The sequence below is a fragment of the Salmo trutta genome, chromosome 26 (genome assembly GCF_901001165.1).
Source record: "Salmo trutta chromosome 26, fSalTru1.1, whole genome shotgun sequence".
Classification (NCBI taxonomy): Eukaryota; Metazoa; Chordata; class Actinopteri; order Salmoniformes; family Salmonidae; genus Salmo; species Salmo trutta.
In genome coordinates, this window is record NC_042982.1 from 22,222,138 (window position 1) to 22,241,770 (window position 19,633).

The window sequence follows — 19,633 nt, forward strand, 5'->3', positions numbered from 1 at the left end:
GGTGATGGGCAGAAGGGTATGCTTGTAAATTAATTTGATCAAGCTGTGTAGCCTATTGATTCCTTCTTGAAGTTGGCTTTAGCTAGCCAGCTAGATAGGTTCCCAATCTCCCAACCTCATAACTAAACTCGAAGAAAAAAGGGTTCCAAAGGGTTCTGCGGCTGTCCCCCTAGTATAACCCAAGGGTTCTACCTGGAACCAAAAAGGGTTCTACCTGGATCCAAAAATGGCAAAAAGGGTTATCCTTGGCGGACAGCCGCAGAACCCTTTTGGAACCCTTTTTTCTTCGAGTTTAGTCATGAGATTGGGATATCTAGCTGGCTAGCTAAAGCCAACTTCAAGAAGGAATCAATAGGCCACACAGCTTGATCAAATTAATTTACAAACATACCCTTCTGCCCATCACTGGCAGCTAGAATCAAATAAAATGCTGTGTGTGTCACTCTACACTCTCTCTCTCCTCCTCCACTGATGATATTGCACACACTAGAGTATCTAGCTTCCTGCCTAAGCATATCTTTCCTCTGTGCACCTTGGAAGGAAATGCTTACGAGGAAGAATGGGGGGGGGGGGGGGGGTTATTGGTCCAGTCGGTGTGCCCCCAGATCTTGTTATAAATAATTATGATAACACGTTGGCTTAAAAAAGTTTAGTAGTTCATTTAAATGTTTTATTATAAGGGGGTATGTGGCTTTGGGCCCCCTATGGGTGTGACACCACTGTTTTTGGAATAAATGAATAGAATGGAATACAAACATTTTGGATCGTACAGTGTGAGTCTGTCTTTACTTTTTGGTTTGCACTATATTATTACGATGAGAAAACATTAGGTTTGATTGGTTTGTGTAATCAGCTCAGACAGTGTGATACAATTTAATTCCGATGAGAAATGAAAAGACCCAGAATAAATAATCCCTTGGCTCCTCACAGACCAACAGTACTGGAACAATTTGGCACCATAGTTTGGCCAGCTCCTCTCCTCTCCAGCCCTATCTTCTCTGTATCGTTGCTTAGGTGGTCCTCTGACCACTCTGGTTGAGTGGAGCTATCTCTGGAACCCATCCTCTCTGGAACTCACTCTGTGTTCATCAAGTGAGGTTGGTGAGCAGTATGTTGATGATGATTCCCAGGGCCAGGATGAAGAGCATGACACACAGAGCCAGGCCCCTCCGCATAACCAGGGCCCTGTGGGCCAGAAAGGCCTCTACCATGCTGAGGGCCACCCTGTCCCCAACCTCACTGTCAGCCTCAGCCCCATCCTCAGCCAGGGCATTTCTGTCTGTGTGGCCCTCACAGGGAGCTATATCATTTGATTGGGCCTCTGGGGCCATGTCTGTCACACAGAAACACACCTATTAGACAGAGCATTGATTCTTCCATAAACAAGAATACAATTATACATTTGTAAAGCCATGTAAAGAGTTATGATGATGAATGAGAAAAGTGAAGGGTCAATGATTAAACTGAGACTTTCTTACCCATGTCTGTAGAGTTCCCCTGTACCTCAGCTCTGATCTGGGCCTGCAAACAACCCAACACATCACCATTAAGATCCTCTTTACATGAAATGAAATAAAGACTTGAGTGTTATGCCTTTGTTTCCTCACCTCTACAGTGGCATTCTTCCAGTTCATTCTGGATAGGTAGACGATGAGGAAGGAGGACTGTAGGAACACACAGGTAAACAGACCGGTCCACAGGCCTGGGGGTGGAGACCAAGCATAACAGTAACAGTCAAAGAAGTAAAGACAACTGAAGGAAGCAGTAGGGAGATTGGCGCCAGTTTGTCTTTGCTTTAGCCAACTTGTCACCTTGCCACACAAACCAACAATGTAATGTTGTTAAATTACGAAACAGTCAGGCGCTCAGGTGCAATACGGGAGCAATCAAAAGACTGAAAAAGGAATTAAATATTACTCCATAAATTCAAAGGACAAAATGTGAAACACATTTATAGATGTTCTTACCCATGATTCCTAGTTTGGCAGCAAACATCAGGGACACTCCAATAGGAAAGCCAACCCCATAGAAACCCAGGATGTTGCATATCGCCCCAACCTTCTGCTTACCTGCACCCCTTATAATACTACCTGAGGCAGCCTGGGGAACCAGGAGAACCAGAGACAAGGTTACTGTTGTACTACAAACATAGTGCCTTCGGAAAGTATTCAGACCCTTTGATGTTACAGCCTTATTTTAAAATGTATCAAATAAAAACAATCCTCATCAATCTACATACAATACCCCATAATCACACAGCGAAAAACAGATCTTTTTTACATTTTCGCAAATGTATTACAAATAAAAAACAGAAATACCTTATTTACATAACTATTCAGACCCTTTGCTATGAGACTCGAAATTGAGCTCAGGTGCATCCTGTTCCCATTGATCATCCTTGAGATGTTTCTATAACTTGATTGGAGTCCACCTGTGGTAAATTAAATTGAATGGACCTGATTCGAAAAGGCACACACCTGCCAATATAAGGTCCCACAGTTTACAGTGCATGTCAGAAAAAAAACCAAGCCATGATGTCGAAGGAATTGTCCGTAGAGCTCTGAGACAGGATTGTGTCGAGGCACAGATCTGGGGAAGGATACCAAAACATTTCTGCAGCATTGAAGTTCCCCAAGAACACAGTGGCCTCCATCATTCTTAAATGTGAGAAGAACCACCAAGACTCTTCCTAGAGCTGGCCGCCCGGCCAAACTGAACAATCGGGGGAGAAGGGCCTTGGTCAGGTAGGTGACCAATTTTAAAATATTTTTTAAATGTAACCTTTATTTAACCAGGTAGGCTAGTTGAGAACAAGTTCTCATTTACAACTGCGACCTGGTCAAGATAAAGCAAAGCAGTGCAACACAAACAACAACACAGAGTTACACATGGAATAAACAAACATACAGTCAATAACACAATAGAGAAAAATTCTATATACATGGGATAATCTACAATCCATGATTCATCTAGATATGTTAGTGCCGTTGAATGAATTTAAAATATTGATGGGAGACTCTTAGAGAGGAGTGTAAATGCTTTTTTTTTTAGGTTGGATCATGTTGCTGTATTGTATTGCTCTATGTTTTAATTCTGTAATGTATTGATTGTTGCTGCCTTCTTGGCCAGGTCTCCTTTGAAAAAGAGACTCTGGGTCTCAATGGGCTTTTCCTGGTTAAATAAAGGTGAAATATATATTTTTTAATTTGTCTGGTGCACAAGAAGAGAAGGCAGTCTTGCCTAATACTGTGAATGTCCTGGGGACTTTAAGTAGCAACCACCTAGCAGACCGAGTATGGTAACTGCTGGTGGTGAAGGAGACCAGACTACACAGGCAAAGAGGGAGTTTACCCAATGGTCACTCTGACAGAGCTCCAGAGATGCTCTGTGGAGATGGGGGAACTTTCAAGAAGGACAACCATCTCTGCACCACTCCACCAATCAGGCCTTTATGGTAGAGTGGCAAGACGGAAGCAACTCCTCAGTAAAAGGCACATAACAGCCCGCTTGGAGTTTGCCAAAAGGCACCCAAAGGGCTCTGACCATGAGAAACAAGATTCTCTGGTCTGATGAAACCAAGATTGAACACTTTGACCTGAATGCAAAGTGTCACGTCTGGATAAAACCTGGCACCATCTCTACGGTGAAGCATGGTGGTGGCAGAATCATGCTGTGGGGATGGTTTTCAGCGGCAGGGACTGGGAGACTAGTCAGGATTGAGGGAAAGATGAGCAGAGCAAATTACAGAGAGATCCTTAATGAAAACCTTCTCCAGAGCACTCAGGATCTCAAACTGGGGTGAAGGTCCACCTTCAACAGGACAATGACCTTAAGCACACAGCTAAGACAATGCAGGACTGGCTTCGGGACAAGTCTCTGAATGTCCTTGAGTGGCCCAGCCAGAGCCCAGACTTGAACCCAATCGAACATCTCTTGAGAGACCTGAAAATAGCTGTGCAGTGACGCTCCTCATCCAACCTGACAGAGCTTGAGAGGATCTGCAGAGAAGAATGAAAGAAACTCCCCAAATACAGGTGTGCCACACTTGTAGCGTCATACCCAGGAAGACTCAAGCCTGTAATCGCTGCCAAAAGGTTCTTCAACAAAGTACTGAGTAAAGGGTCTGAATATTTATGTAAATGGCATATATATATATATTTTTATACATTTGCTAAAAAAAAATAAACCTGATTTTGCTCTGTCATTATGGGGTATTGTGTATAGATTGATGAGGGGAAAAATAATGTAATACATTTTAGAATAAGGCTGTAATGTAACAAATGTGTAAAGTATTTCCTTAATGCACTGTACCTGTTATAATAGTACCTTTGATATTATAAAGAGTGGATCTATAATGTGATGAGTAAAGGGAGCTATGAGTTGTGATACAGTAGCAGCATTGACTCCTTACCGATATTGCATCTAACAGAAGAAAAGGGGCATAGAAAGCCATAACTTGAGCAACCCTCTCCCTGATCTGCCTGTTGGTAGAAATTCAGGGGTTAGAAATACAATCAGTTATGTAAATCAATGACAGAGACACCTCACCCTAGTTAAAGTGTGAAGGAATATGTAAGCCAAGTTCATGACTGTGTACTTCTGTATTACAGTGAGTGACTTAGCTATGTCATAGAGAAAGGTCATCAATGTTCACGCTCATACACAGATACATTACAACACACCAGGGTTGTATTAAAACACAACAACAACAGATCCCAAAGCCACAGAAACAAATCTGTAGTGGTAAATTACCACAGACTACATTACTCACTCATCATATGTAAAGACATAGGAGATTTTGTCCTTCAGTATCCCAACAAGAACCGACAAGCACACAGAAACTGACCCTGGACAGAGACAAAAGGTCATACATAGACTGAACACATTTCTTCAGTAAAACGTATCATTTAATTATCGTATTAATGCTTTATTTTCTTTTGTCAAGCGTTTAAATATTATTTGAGGTGTTCACACGTACCAGCACAGAACATGGCCAGCTTGGCAGACAGCTTGGCCTGCTCTGTATCTCCAGCCCCCAGAGCATTGCCCACCCTCACACTGCCTGCCACACTGAACCCTAGAGGGAACTGACAACACGCACGCACGCACACACACACACACGCACGCACACACGCGCGCGCACGCACACACACACACACACACACACACACACACACACACACACACACACACACACACACACACACACACACACACACACACACACACACACACACACACACACACACACACACACACACACACACACACACACACACACACACCCAGATGGCTCACTCTCTATGTGACTAGTGTGAAAATATGGTATGATGGATTAACATTTGCCAAAAGTTTAAAAAAGTCTCAACTATATATTTACCATGTAGCAAATGTTTGCCAGTTCGTAGACGATTGATTGTGCTCCAAGCTCCACCTCACTTATCAGACCTGCCATTGAGAGGTAGTGAGACGGGATATCAAACCAAAGCAGAAACACTGTAACATCTAAACAGTTTGTAATGTGTAGAAATACCCACAAGCAAATAGTAAAATCTAGAACACCATTTCACATAAAACAAATAATAATAGAGAGATATTCAATGACATTCAGAGACTTCAATGCAAAACAACCAGATAGCTAAATAACAAAATAACCAGACACCAAATAGACCTGCTTCCATCTGTTGCCGTACCTGCTAGAAAACCTCCAATCTCAAAGGTCCACCACTCCACACACAGCATGATCATGCTAGGAATGGCCAGGTGGATATATGTGTCCCAGTCTTCCAGGCACTCCCAAGACCAGCCTACAAGGAACACAAGGCTCAGACACTGGGATCCTCACTTAAAGGTTAATGCTCATGTTCTCACAGAAGGTGTTTGGGTCTGAATGAAAACCATGCTGTGTTAATGCATTAGGAAGCCAAAAACAGCGCACTTGGTTTGACATTGCACTGCTGTCCCTCAATAAATGCATACTAATAAATGCAATATTATGCATCACTTTGTATGGGATCCATTCAAGTCACAGAGAGTTCAAAGAGTTTGTGGATTTGGGGGTATAAGATCTACTTTAGTGTAATCATGTCTCACCTGCCCAGGTGGCCTTGTGTAGTTCCTTCCACAGGATGTAGGTATAGAGCATAGCAGCCAGAGAGAGCTGAGAGATGGTGTTGGCCCATGCAGACCCACTGTCAACCGAAAACAATCCACAACATACATTACATCCTATAGCCCTCAGTGCTAACAATTACCATCCCATCCTATATCCATGAGAGAATAATCACTGTTTGGGGATGACACTCACGCTACACCCAGGTCCAGAACATAGAGGAAGATGTAGTTGATGAGGGCATTCAGTAGGTTAGCCACCACACCTGTGATGACCTGCGGCCATATGATTCCCTGAAGGACAATAAAGTCTCATTCAGATCAAATGGTCAGGGGATTATTCTAGTTGCAGGGCGACTGACTGAGGTCTAGGTTAGCTCTAACCTGATTCTGTAGATATCTGGCCTCCAGCTGGTAAATAAAAGTGGCCTGTTAAAAAATGTATGATGAACATGTTTCAGTAAGTTATTGACATGTGAAATTCATTATTATCTTAATGGCAGTGGTGGAAAAAGTTCCCAATTATCATACTTGAGTAAAATTAAAGATACCTTAATAGAAAATGACTCAAGTAAAAGTGAAAGTCACCCAGTAAAATACTACTAGAGTAAAAGTCTAAAAGTATTTGATTTTAAATATACTTCAGAATCAAAAGTAAATAAATAATTTCAAATTGCTTATATTATGCAAACCAGAAGGCACAATATTCTTGGTTTATGTAATTTACAGATAACCAGGGGCACACTCCAACACTCAGAAATAATTTACAAATGAATCATTTGTGTTTGGTGATTCTGCCAGATCAGCGGCAGTAGGGATGACCAGGGATGTTCTCTTGATAAGTACGTGAATTTGACCATTTTCCTGACCTGCTAAGCATTCAAAATGTAACAAGTACTTTTGGGTGTCAGGAAAAATGTATGGAGTAAAAAGTACATTATTTTCTTTAGGAAGTAAAAGTAGTCAAAAATAGTAATAGTAAAGTAATGTACAGACACCCCAAAAACTACTTAAGTGGTACTTTAAAGTATTTTTATTTTACACTACTGCTTAATAGACTGTGTTCACGTGTGTCTGGGTAGATAGATGTACTCACTGGGAGTGCTGGCATAAAAATCTTCACGTAGATCTGAGACAACCTAAAGTGACATAAGAGAGCTCTATCAGAATGATCCAAAACAGTAATCACATTCTACAAACCGTTCTCTACATGTCACTTGTGAATGACAGAAAACAAACAAATTCAGAGACATAGCCTGCGTCCCAAATATCATCAAATATCATCCCTTGTCAAAAGTATTGCACTATATAACGAATAGGGTGCCATTTTAGACATCTATTAGATCTGGGGTAACTGTGTGCAGTGACTGGAGGAGTCTGACCTACCTGGCAACCTCTGGGCTCTGTTTGACAGCCAGGAGGATGGGTTCTGTGTTGATGAGAATAGCCCAGCATGGGAAACAGGCCAGAAGTTGAATGAGGATGGCTCTCTGTAGAATGACCCCAACTTTCAGGAGGTTGCGGCTCCCAAAGGTCTGCAGGGAGAAATAATCAAGTTTATCTTTGAGGGGAACGGCAGGATAATGTAGCTCTGGTCCCGGGTGCTACATCAATCAATCAAATGTATTTATAAAGCCCTTTTTACATCAGTCGATGTCACAAAGTGCTGTACAGAAACCCAGCCTAAAACCCCAAACAGCAAGCAATGCAGATGTAGAAGCAAGCTGGCTAGGAAAAACTCCCTAGAAAGGCAGGAACCTAGGAAGAAACCTAGAGAGGAACCAGGCTCTGAGGGGTGGCCAGTCCTCTTCTGGCTGTGCCGGGTGGAGATTATAACAGTACATGGCCAAGATGTTCAAACGTTCATAGATGAGCAGCAGGGTCAAATAATAATAATCCCAGTGGTGATTACATGCAATTTACTGATACTGAGCAATAGCAAGCCGTGTATGACCCCCTGGACCAGAGCTATGATGACGATGCTATTGGTAACATTTTGGGGACAGTGGTCTGTGTTAGGAGGAGGAAACAGACTAGGTTTCATACCTACCTGAGATATGAGTGTGTCACACGCTGATGATAAACCAGACCCAATGGAGATACCTGTAACATTAATCACCTAGAAGACCAGAACAGAGATTTTGAGAAATTTAGAAATTGGTTGAAACTGTCAATTTCATAGTGTGCTGTAATTTCAACAGTTATGCAATATTACCACAGCTAGGTACCAGTCTGTTTGTGCCATCATGTTTGACATGACACGGAGTGACAGAAGTCACATTATGGCACAAACCTACTGGTAGCCAGTATAATATTACCCACAATTGTTGTAATAAAAAAGTTATATAAACTCATAAGTCAATCAATACTTACAGCTATGGCGAGAGCCACCCCTGCCAGTTCTGTCTTCCCCAAATGGCCACAGAAAACTGTACTGACGAAACTCACAAAAAAGACCATGAGCTGAGCCATAACCTGGTGCCGATACAACCACAACATTTGATAAATCAGTTGATATAGTCGTGTATACTATCAGGAATATGTGTAGTGAATAGGCCTAACACTGACGTGTTATTCATGCATCAAATGTATGGCTTGAGGTCATTCAAAGTAAGTAGATGAAGCAATGAAAAAACATCTATAGTGTGCCAGATGCCAGTAACCTATAATTAGCCAGTGTGCCAGTGGCCTTAATGTGAATTCAATATTATATAAGCAACACTGCTAAATAACAATAATAATTTAATCTAGAAATGTATGGTTTCATATAACTTTGAACTAATTGTGGACACGAAAAATGGAATATAGATGTTTCTTACCACAGGCCCAGCCAATGTTGATAATTCAATCATTTCTTTTTTGAAGTCAACAGGAATCAACCTGCGAATACATCTCAAACAGTTCCCAAATATTGTCAATGAATATGAAGAGCTTTCATTCCCATTCATCCTACTCTCCACAATTACATTAGTATCCATTTCTTAAGACTGTCACTCAGAAAAGTCTGTATGGTCAAGTAAGAATAAGGTGGTATTCTAGCGACCAGCTGCCAGAGTGAGATCACGGAATATGTCACTTCCTATCTCTGATTTAGCTGTACATAAGCAATCTCAACTAGCATTGTTAAACATGACTGCCAATCCACTGCTGGACAAAGTTCACAGTGTTTTGTCAATTCTGCAACTCCACCAGATGATGGAGCTCTTCCCTATTGAACTCTGAGGCAGTGTTCGAAAGCATCAATTTTTCTCAGTAGCTGATTAATGACTGAGCAGACAGGCACATCTACAAATAATGAGTAGTAATTTAAGATGATTTGTAGATCAGTAAGTATTTTGTCACCGACTGCAATGTAGTCGATTTCAAACACGACTAGGCACTTTTAACAATGACATTCACAAAGGTCTAAAGCTGTAAAAGCCTCTGAAAGAAAGTCGATGGTAGGTGACAGTCCCATCAGCTGAAAGATCAAACATATGAGGCACTAGAGGGATGGCACTTCCTCTGGCTACCTTACTGTAGACTCAGAGTATGGCCCAGTGAACACAGTAGTCTAGATAATAGTGTCTGTCTGAAAGTAACAGAGAACTGGCAGCCAAATGGGCCTCTAAGACTATTTCAAATATGTTTAAAACACACTTAAACTATGAGCAATATCTATCATACAAAAAAAGGTGCTACAGTGAGGGGAAAAAAGTATTTGATCCCCTGCTGATTTTGTACGTTTGCCCACTGACAAAGAAATGATCAGTCTATAATTTTAATGGTAGGTTTATTTGAACAGTGAGAGACAGAATAACAACAACAAAAATACAGAAAAACGCATGTCAAAAATTGTATAAATTGATTTGCATTTTAATGAGGGAAATAAGTATTTGACCCCCTCTCAATCAGAAAGATTTCTGGATCCCAGGTGTCTTTTATACAGGTAATGAGCTGAGATTAGGAGCACACTCTTAAAGGGAGTGCTCCTAATCTCAGCTATTTGCCTGTATAAAAGACACCTGCCCACAGAAGCAATCAATCAATCAGATTCCAAACTCTCCACCATGGCCAAGACCAAAGAGCTCTCCAAGGATGTCCGAGACAAGATTGTTGACCTACACAAGGCTGGAATGGGCTACAAGACCATCGCCAAGCAGCTTGGTGAGAAGGTGACAACAGTTGGTGCGATTATTTGCAAATGGAAGAAACACAAAAGAACTGTCAATCTCCCTCAGCCTGGGGCTCCATGCAAGATCTCACCTCGTGGAGTTGCAATGATCATGAGAACGGTGAGGAATCAGCCCAGAACTACACGGGATGATCTTGTCAATGATCTCAAGGCAGCTGGGACCATAGTCACCAAGAAAACAATTGGTAACACACTACGCCGTGAAGGACTGAAATCCTGCAGCGCCCACAAGGTCCCCTGCTCAAGAAAGCACATATACATGCCCGTCTGACGTTTGCCAATGAACATCTGAATGATTCAGAGAACAACTGGGTGAAAGTGTTGTGGTCAGATGAGACCAAAATGGAGCTCTTTGGCATCAACTCAACTCGCCGTGTTTGGAGGAGGAGGAATGCTGCCTATGACCCCAAGAACACTATCCCCACCGTCAAACATGGAGGTGGAAACATTATGCTTTGGGGGTGTTTTTCTGCTAAGGACAGGACAACTTCATCGCATCAAAGGGACGATGGATGGGGCCATGTACCGTCAAATCTTGGGTGAGAACCTCCTTCCCTCAGCCAGGGCATTGAAAATGGGCCGTGGATGGGTATTCCAACATGACAATGACCCAAAACACACGGCCAAGGCAACAAAGGAGTGGCTCAAGAAGAAGCACATTAAGGTCCTGGAGTGGCCTAGCCAGTCTTCAGACCTTAATCCCATAGAAAATCTGTGGAGGGAGCTGAAGGTTCGAGTTGCCAAACGTCAGCCTCGAAACCTTAATGACCTGGAGTAGATCTGCAAAGAGGAGTGGGACAAAATCCCTCCTGAGATGTTTGCAAACCTCGTGGCCAACTACAAGAAACGTCTGACCTCTGTGATTGCCAACAAGGGTTTTGCCACCAAGTACTAAGTCATGTTTTGCAGAGGGGTCAAATACTTATTTCCCTCATTAAAATGCAAATAATTTTATAACATTTTTGACATGCGTTTTTCTGGATTTTTGATGTTGTTATTCTGTCTCTCACTGTTCAAATAAACCTACCATTAAAATTATAGACTGATCATTTCTTTGTCAGTGGGAAAACATACAAAATCAGCAGGGGATTAGATACTTTTTTCCCTCACTGTATCTACAATGAAAACAGGTTATTCGACTGTCCCCATCGGAGAATCCTTTGAAGAGCCTCTTTTGGTTCAAGGAAGAACTCCTTTTGTTCGAGGTAGAAACCTTTTGGTTTCCTTGTAGGACCATTTCCTTGTATGACCATACATGGAACCCAAAACAGTTCTACCTGGAACCAAAATGGGTTCTACCTGGAACCAAAAAGCGTTCTCCTATAGGACAGCTGCAGAACCTTTATGGAAACCTTTTTTATAAGAGTGTATACTGTAGGCCTACATTTTGTTTGACACTATGCATACCACAGTGGAGGAAGGGGAGGACCATCCTCCTCAGTGAATTTCATACAAATAAAAATAGTGAAACATTAAAAAAGTTATCCTTTTTAGATTAAACTGTACTAAATATATTCACATCACCAAATAATTGATTAGAACACTGGAATAGAGGTCTACAGTAGCCTCAACTGCACTCTGTAGGGTAGCACCATGGTGTAGCCGGTGGACAGCTAGCTTCCGTCCTCCTGTGGGTACATTGACTTCAATACAAAATCTAGGAGGCTCGTGGTTCTCACCCGCTTCCATAGACTTACACAATAATTATGACAACTTCCGGAGGACATCCTCCAACCTATCAGAGCTCTTTCAACATGAACTGAAATGTTGTCCACCCAATCAAAGGATCAGAGAATTAATCTAGTACTGAAAGCATAAGCTATAACTAGCTAGCACTGCAGTGCCTAACATATAGTGAGTAGTTGACTGAAAAAGAGAGAAAGCCAATAGTTGTATAGTTTTGAACAAAGTAATTTCTTCAAAAATGAAGAAGCAAGAGAGAAAGAGAGAGGGAGAGAGATTTTGATATATTTTGTTGTCTTTTTTCACTTTCACTTACTTAGCTAGTGAATGCAGCTAGCTAGTTTAGCCTATTCAAAACCCCGGCTCAAACAGAGGGATGCTAAGTTAGCTAGCTGGCTATAGCTATCCAACACTGGAACTCTTCCAAGTCAAGGTAAGCTTTTGGTTTTTATTAATTTATTGTCACCAGGACCCGCAGGTGTAACTGCTAAACTGCTTGCTACTGACTGTAAACTATACTGCATGATTGTAACGGGTTTACTAACATGTTAGTTGTAGTAGCTATGTTGACTATGACGTTATTATGGTGACAACGATGTAGGCTGTGTGTAGCGGTTAGCGGTTATGATATGGTTTTGCTTGGAAAGGTTTTTTGCCTGGTCACAGAAAGCTGATGTGTTGTGCACTGAAGTCCACAAGCGAAGGGAAAAGGTGAAAGGAGAGTGTGTAGATGTGGGAAAGAATACAACAATGCTTTTTTATGTGGCTGCTACGAAAGTGAACTGTGTTTGCGTGTGATTAGGGGTGTATTCATTCCACTAATTCTTTTGAAAAAAGTTTCTTAAACAGAAGCAAACGGAACAAAACAGGGATAAACATACCTGCATTTGTCCAATAGAAACTCTCTCGTTTGCAACTGTTGGACTAATGATTACACCCTAGACCAGCTAGATGCAAGCAAAAGCGTGCAAGGCAGTATTGAATGTGTCAATGTCTGTCACCTTAATTACTCAAATTTTTAGGTTTAGACACACCTACTCATTCAAGGGTTTTTCTTTATTTTTACTGTTTTCTACATTGTAGAATAAAATAACACCAACGGGATCATGTAGTAACCAAAAAAGTGTTAAACAATCCAAATATATTTTACATTTGAGATTCTTCAAATAGCCACCCTTTGCCTTGGTGACAGCTTTGCACCCTCTTGGCATTCTCTCAACCAGCTTCATGAGGTAGTCACCTGGAATGCATTTCAATTAACAGGTGTGCTTTCCTAAAAGTTGCGTTTGAGCCAATCAGTTGTGTTGTGACAAGGTAGGGGAGGTATATTATTTTGAAATATATCTGTCAAATAATCTGCATACACGGAGGCACCAGGAAATCAGGAAACCTGGAATCTCCCCCACATTTAGTCAGGAATTTGATTAAATTTCTTACAAAGGGCTTACTTTGACCATAACTGACAACATTAATTCCTATGATAGTTGTTTATAGGTCACAAATAAAACTATTTATTCTATAGGGGTTATACAGTTGAAGTCGGAAGTTTCTCATACACTTATGTTGGAGTCATTAAAACTATCTTTTCAACCACTCCACAAATTTCTTGTTAACAAACTATAGTTTGGCAAGTCAGTTAGGACATCTACATTGTGCATGACACAATACATTTTTCCAAAAATTGTTTACAGACAGATTATTTCAGTTATAATTCACTGTATCACAATTCCAGTGGTTCAGAAGGTTACATACACTAAATTGACTGCCTTCAAACAGCTTGGAAAATTCCAGAAAATGATGTCATGGCTTTAAAAGCTTCTGATAGGCTAATTGATATCATTTGAGTCAATTGGAGGTGTACCTGTGGATATATTTCAAGGCCTACCTTCAAACTCAGTGTCCCTTTGCATGACATCATGGGAAAATCAAAAGAAATCAGCAGAGACCTCAGAAAAATAAATACATTGCAGACCACAAGTCTGGTTTATCCTTGGGAGCAATTTCCAAACGCCTGAAGGTACCATGTTCAACTGTACAAAGAATAGTACGCAAGTAATAACACCATGGGACCACACAGCCGTCATACCGCTGGGGAAAGAGACGCGTTCTGTCTCCTAGAGATGAATGTACTTTGGTGCAAAAAGTGCAAATCAATACCAGAAGAACAGCAAAGGACCTTGTGAAGATGCTTGAGGAAACAGGTACAAAAGTATCTATATCCACAGTAAAACAAGTCCTATATCGACATAACCTGAAAGGCCGCTCAGCAAGGAAGAAGCCACTGCTCCAAAACCGCCATAAAAAAGCCAGACTAGGGTTTGCAACTGCACATGGAGACAAAGATCGTACTTTTTGGAGAAATGTCCTCTGGTCTGATGAAACAAAAATAGAACTGTTTGGCCATCATGACCATCGTTATGTTTGGAGGAAAAAGGGGGAGGCTTGCAAGCCGAGGAACACCATCCCAACCGTGAAGCATGGGGGTGGCAGCATCCTGTTGTGGGGGTGCTTTGCTGCAGGAGGGACTGGTGCACTTCACAAAATAGATGGCATCTTGAGGGAGGAAAATGATGTGGATATATTGAAGCAACATCTCAAGACATCAGTCAGGAAGTTAAAGCTTGGTCGCAAATGAGTCTTCCAAATAGACAATGACCCCAAGCATACTTCCAAAGTTGTGGCAAAATGGCTTAACCTCTCTGGGCCAGTGGGACGTTTGCGTCCCACCTAGTCAACAGCCAGTGGAATCGCGTCGCGCGAAATACAAATACCTCATAAATGCTATAACTTCAATTTCTCAAACATGTGACTATTTTACACCATTTTATAGATACACATCTCCTGAATCGAACCACGTTGTCCGATTTCAAAAAGGCTTTAGAGCAAAAGCAAAACATTAGATTATCTTAGGAGAGTACCCAGCCCAAAATAATCACACTGCCATTTTCAAAGCAACTAGCATGCATCACAAATACCCAAAACACAGCTAAATGCAGCACTAACCTTTGGCAATCTTCATCAGATGACACTCCTAGGACATCATATTACACAATACATGCATTTTTTGTTCGATAAAGTTCATATTGATATATAAAAACAGCATTTTACATCGGCGCGTGACATTCAGAAAATATTTTCCCTCAAATGCTTCCGGTGAATCAGCGCTACAATTTACTAAATTACTATTCGAAAACATTGGTAAATTATAATATTGTCATTCAAAGAATTATAGATTAACAGCTCGTGAATGCAACCGCATTGCCAGATTTAAAAATAACTTTACTTGGAAATCACACTTTGCAATAAACGAGGTGCTATGCTCAGAAAAATAGGCTAGGCGATACAGGTTAGCGCCATCTTGGAACCATCTAAAATCAAATATACTATTGTAAATATTCCCTTACCTTTGATTATCTTCATCAGAAGGCACTTCCAGGAATCCCAGGTCCACAACAAATGTAGTTTTGTTCGAAAAAGTTAATAATTTATGTCCCAATAGCTCCTTCTTGTTAGCGCGTTCCGAAGGCTACTCATAATGTACGAGGCGCGCGGGACTTGTCCTCACGAATGTCAAACGTTGTATAACATAAATCTTTAGGGCCTTTTTCAATCAGAACTTCAATAATATTCAAGGCGGACGATTGCATTGTCTTACTAAACGTTTCGGAATGAGAGGGTACACATGGGCGCCCGCGTCATAGTAGTAATGGCCCTCCCTCTATGACCAACTTTCCAGGCCTCTCGTTTGGTCAGTTTCTACCGGAGAAGACTCAAACCACTTTGTAAAGACTGTTGACATCTAGTTGAAGCCTTAGGAAGCCCTAACTCACGATGTGTTTCATAGGCAAAGTGTTGAAGGTGATTCCACAAATCAGATTTCCACTTCCTGCATGGAATCTTCTCAGGTTTTGGCCTGCCATATGAGTTCTGTTATACTCACAGACACCATTCAAACAGTTTTAGAAACTTTAGAGTGTTTTCTATCCAAATCTACTAATTATATGCATATTCTAGTTAATGGGCAGGAGTAGTAACCAGATTAAATCGGGTACGTTTTTTATCCGGCCGTGCAAATACTGCCCCCTAGCCCCAACAGGTTTTAAGGACAACAAAATCAAGGTATTGGAGTGGCCATCACGAAGCCCTGACCTCAATCCTATAGAAAATTTGTGGGTAGAACTGAAAAAGCGTGTGCGAACAAGGAGGCATACAAACCTGACTCAGTTACACCAGCTCTGTCAGGAGGAATGGGCCAAAATTCACCCAACTTATTGTGGGAAGCTTGTGGAAGGCTACCCGAAATGTTTGACCCAAGTTAAACAATTTAAAGGCAATGCTACCAAATACTAATTGAGTGTATGTAAACTTCTGACCCACTGGGAGTGTGATGAAAAAAAACAGCTGAAATAAATCATTCTCTCTACTATTATTTTGACATTTCACATTCTTAAAATAAAGTGGTGATCCTAACTGACCTAAAACAGGGAATTTTTACTAGGATTAAATGTCAGGAATTGTGAAAAACTAAGTTTAAATGTATTTGGCTAAGGTGTATGTAAACTTCCGACTTCAACTGTAATGAATGTAAGGTTACAAGGGGTTTCTTTACACTCCAGGACCTGCTGGGAAGAACATAACTCAAGCCAACAAAAGAATGCAAAAACAACCTCTGACATTAATGCTGGCACAGTTCCCCTCCATCTATATATTTCAAACTGCACTGTAAGTCACACTCTTTATAGATAAGCAATGTCTTTAATCTATTTGTATGAGAATAGGTCATTCCTTTATATATAAGAAAGGTACACAGTGTTCTTGGCTGCATTTAACAACACTTTTGTCCAATGTTCCAGGAAGGACAGCATTTCATGTGCCATTCTCCTTGAAATAATTTATCCTGTGTTAGTGATTCATTTTCCAAGACAACCAACAATTTCACATTTCATTATGTAACTAATAGCACACAGCTGAATTACGTGATTAGGAGCAACCGAGGTTAAGTAACATTATGCTTCCCAGGCAACACTTACTAAATGTACTGTTCTTTTAAGTGAAAGAGATTAATACATATTTTATTTTCCTCTTAGTTGTATTTATTTCGCACGATCAGTTTGCAACAGTGTATCAAACCAGTGAAATCTGTATACGATCTATAAGGCACTGTACACGGAGATGTATTTTGTCATTTGTATTACAATGGGCTGAACTACACTCCAATGTATTCTGTAACAAGATACTTTCAAGAGCTGTAATTTTTGTTTTCCTTTTTTATAGCGGTTCACCATTTTGTGGCTCCCTTTCACCTTGCATTGGTATCAGAAGTCTGATGGAAATATGGTGTGATAAAAGCGTCTGCTAAATGAACTACATGAACAGACTTTTCGTAGCAGGTTAAGGAGAATTTACATAGCAGGTTAGGAGAATTTACATAGCAGGTTAAGAGAATTTACATAGCAGGTTAGGAGAATTAGGTTAAGCTGTATCCCATCTAGACATGACCCTGAAACAAGGCCAATAACAATACCCAGTGTGCTTTGCAGTTCATTTTGGTATGTGCATTTTCACATATACAGTCAGTGCATTCAACTAAGATAAACAACAACTCATCACAGTCATAGCAAGTAAAACGTTTCTGTAACCATTGCTGAGAATGTTGTTGCTGTTCGGGCCGGCTACTTGCAAATGTATTTCTGTATTTTAAAATATAAAATACATGTATTTTAATTAAATACATTTCAAAATACAAGTATTTTGTGGTTTATTTTTGATATATTGATCTTTATGATATTTTGTAATTGTATCTTGTAATTTTTGCCCATCTCTGACTGTACAGTACATGCAAGCAGCCCAGACATTTCCTTTCCATTTTGGACATTTCAGAGTGTGCAATACACTATAAACTATATTACATCTCATGAATATACAACTTTTGATCAAGATAATACTACAATAATTAAATAAAAAATATTGAAATACACATTATATTACTGTTATAACGAAGGAGAAACATCATCAGCACACAGTAAATAACCATTGTACAGTGTATTCACATATCTGAGTTTTCAATATGTTTGCATTTTCCAGCCCCAACGGTTAAAGTTTAGAAAAGTATGTACAAAGGCATCTCAAGTTGTACAGTCATACAGTATTCAAAGTTCAAGTACAATGCACCACGTTTCACTATTGATTACTAGCAAAATCAAAACAAGTTAATCTAAGACTAAGACTATACATTAGCAAAAAGAGAAGATGACATACATTGTTTGGTCATGGAAACATACACTATATATACAAAGGTATGTGGACACCCCTTCAAATTAGTGGATTTGGCTATTTCAGTGACACCTGTTGGTGACAGGTGTATAAACTCGAGCACACAGCCATGCAATCTCCATAGACAAACATTAGCAGTAGAATGGCCGTACTGAAGAGCTCAGAGGCTTTCAACGTGACACCGTCATAGGATGTCACCTTTCCAACAAGTCAGTTCGTAAAATTTCTGCCCCGCACTGTAAGTGCTGTTATTGTGAAGTTTTTTTTAACCTTTATTTAACTAGGCAAGTCAGTTAAGAACAAATTCTTATTTTCAATGACGCCTAGGAACAGTGAGTTAACTGCCTTGTTCAGGGGCAGAACGACTTACCTTGTCAGCTTGGGGATTCGATCTTGCAACCTTTCGGTTACAAGTCCAATGCTCTAAACACTAGGCTACCTGCCGCCCCTACATGCTTCAGAGTGCTGACAAATTCAGAGTGAGTACAAATTGTCTGTCCTCGGTTGCAACACTCACTACCGAGTTCCAAACTGCCTCTAGAAGCAATGTCAGCACAATAACTGTGTCGGGAGACTTAACGAAATGGGTTTCCATGGCCGAGCAGCCGCACACAAACGTAAGATCACCATGTGCTATGCCAAGCGTTGGCTGGAGTGGTGTAAAGCTCACCGCCATTGGACTCTGGAGCAGTGAAAACGCGTTTCTGGAGTGATGAATCATGCTTCACCATCTGGCAGACTGACGAACAAATCTGGGTTTGGCCGATGCCAGGAGAACTCTTCCTGCCCAAATGCATAGTGCCAACTGTAAAGTTTGGTGGAGGAGGAATAATGGTCTGGGGCTGTTTTTCATGGATTGGGCTAGGCCCCTTAGTTCCAGTGAACGGATATCTTAACGCACCAGCATACAATGACATTCTAGTTGATTCTGTGCTTCCAACTTTGTGGCAAAAGTTTGGGGAAGGACCTTTCGTGTTTCAGCATGACAATGCCCCAGAAATGTTTTGTCGAGATCGGTGTTGAAGAACTTGACTGGCCTGCACAGAGCCCTGATCTCAACCCCATCTAACACTTTTTGGATGAATTGGAACGCCTACTGCGAGCCAGGCGATGTGTTCAGGTGTTCACATACTTTTGGTCATGTAGTGTAGTTCACAAGCTATTTTGTGAAAAGGAAAAGTTCATCAAAAACAGTAAACCACAAATGGATTTTAAGCAACTCTGAGTCTTGATATATAAACAGACCAACAAATATGAGACAGAAACTACGTCTGAGAGTGAGAAGTTGAGAACATGTTCACTGACATTTACTCCAGAGGTGCTGACCTGTTGCAGCCTCTACAACCACTGTGATTATTATTATTTGACCCTACTGGTCATCTATGAACGTTT

At 40.8% G+C, this 19,633-nt stretch overlaps 1 protein-coding gene across 1 annotated transcript; it reads right to left on the minus strand.

Annotated features, from left to right (window-relative positions):
- Positions 1-592: 592 nt before the first annotated feature.
- LOC115163434 (multidrug and toxin extrusion protein 1) lies at positions 593-9,170 on the minus strand. The gene is made up of 17 exons (XM_029715291.1): positions 8,931-9,170; positions 8,485-8,586; positions 8,162-8,230; positions 7,498-7,646; positions 7,208-7,250; positions 6,496-6,540; positions 6,308-6,405; positions 6,094-6,191; positions 5,694-5,807; positions 5,381-5,448; positions 4,979-5,087; positions 4,772-4,847; positions 4,412-4,481; positions 1,968-2,100; positions 1,608-1,702; positions 1,479-1,521; positions 593-1,333 (listed from the first exon to the last, which is right to left on the minus strand). Exons 1-17 carry the CDS (start codon positions 9,087-9,089, stop codon positions 1,089-1,091), a joined length of 1,716 nt encoding a protein of 571 aa, XP_029571151.1. The 5' UTR covers positions 9,090-9,170; the 3' UTR covers positions 593-1,088.
- Positions 9,171-19,633: the final 10,463 nt, after the last annotated feature.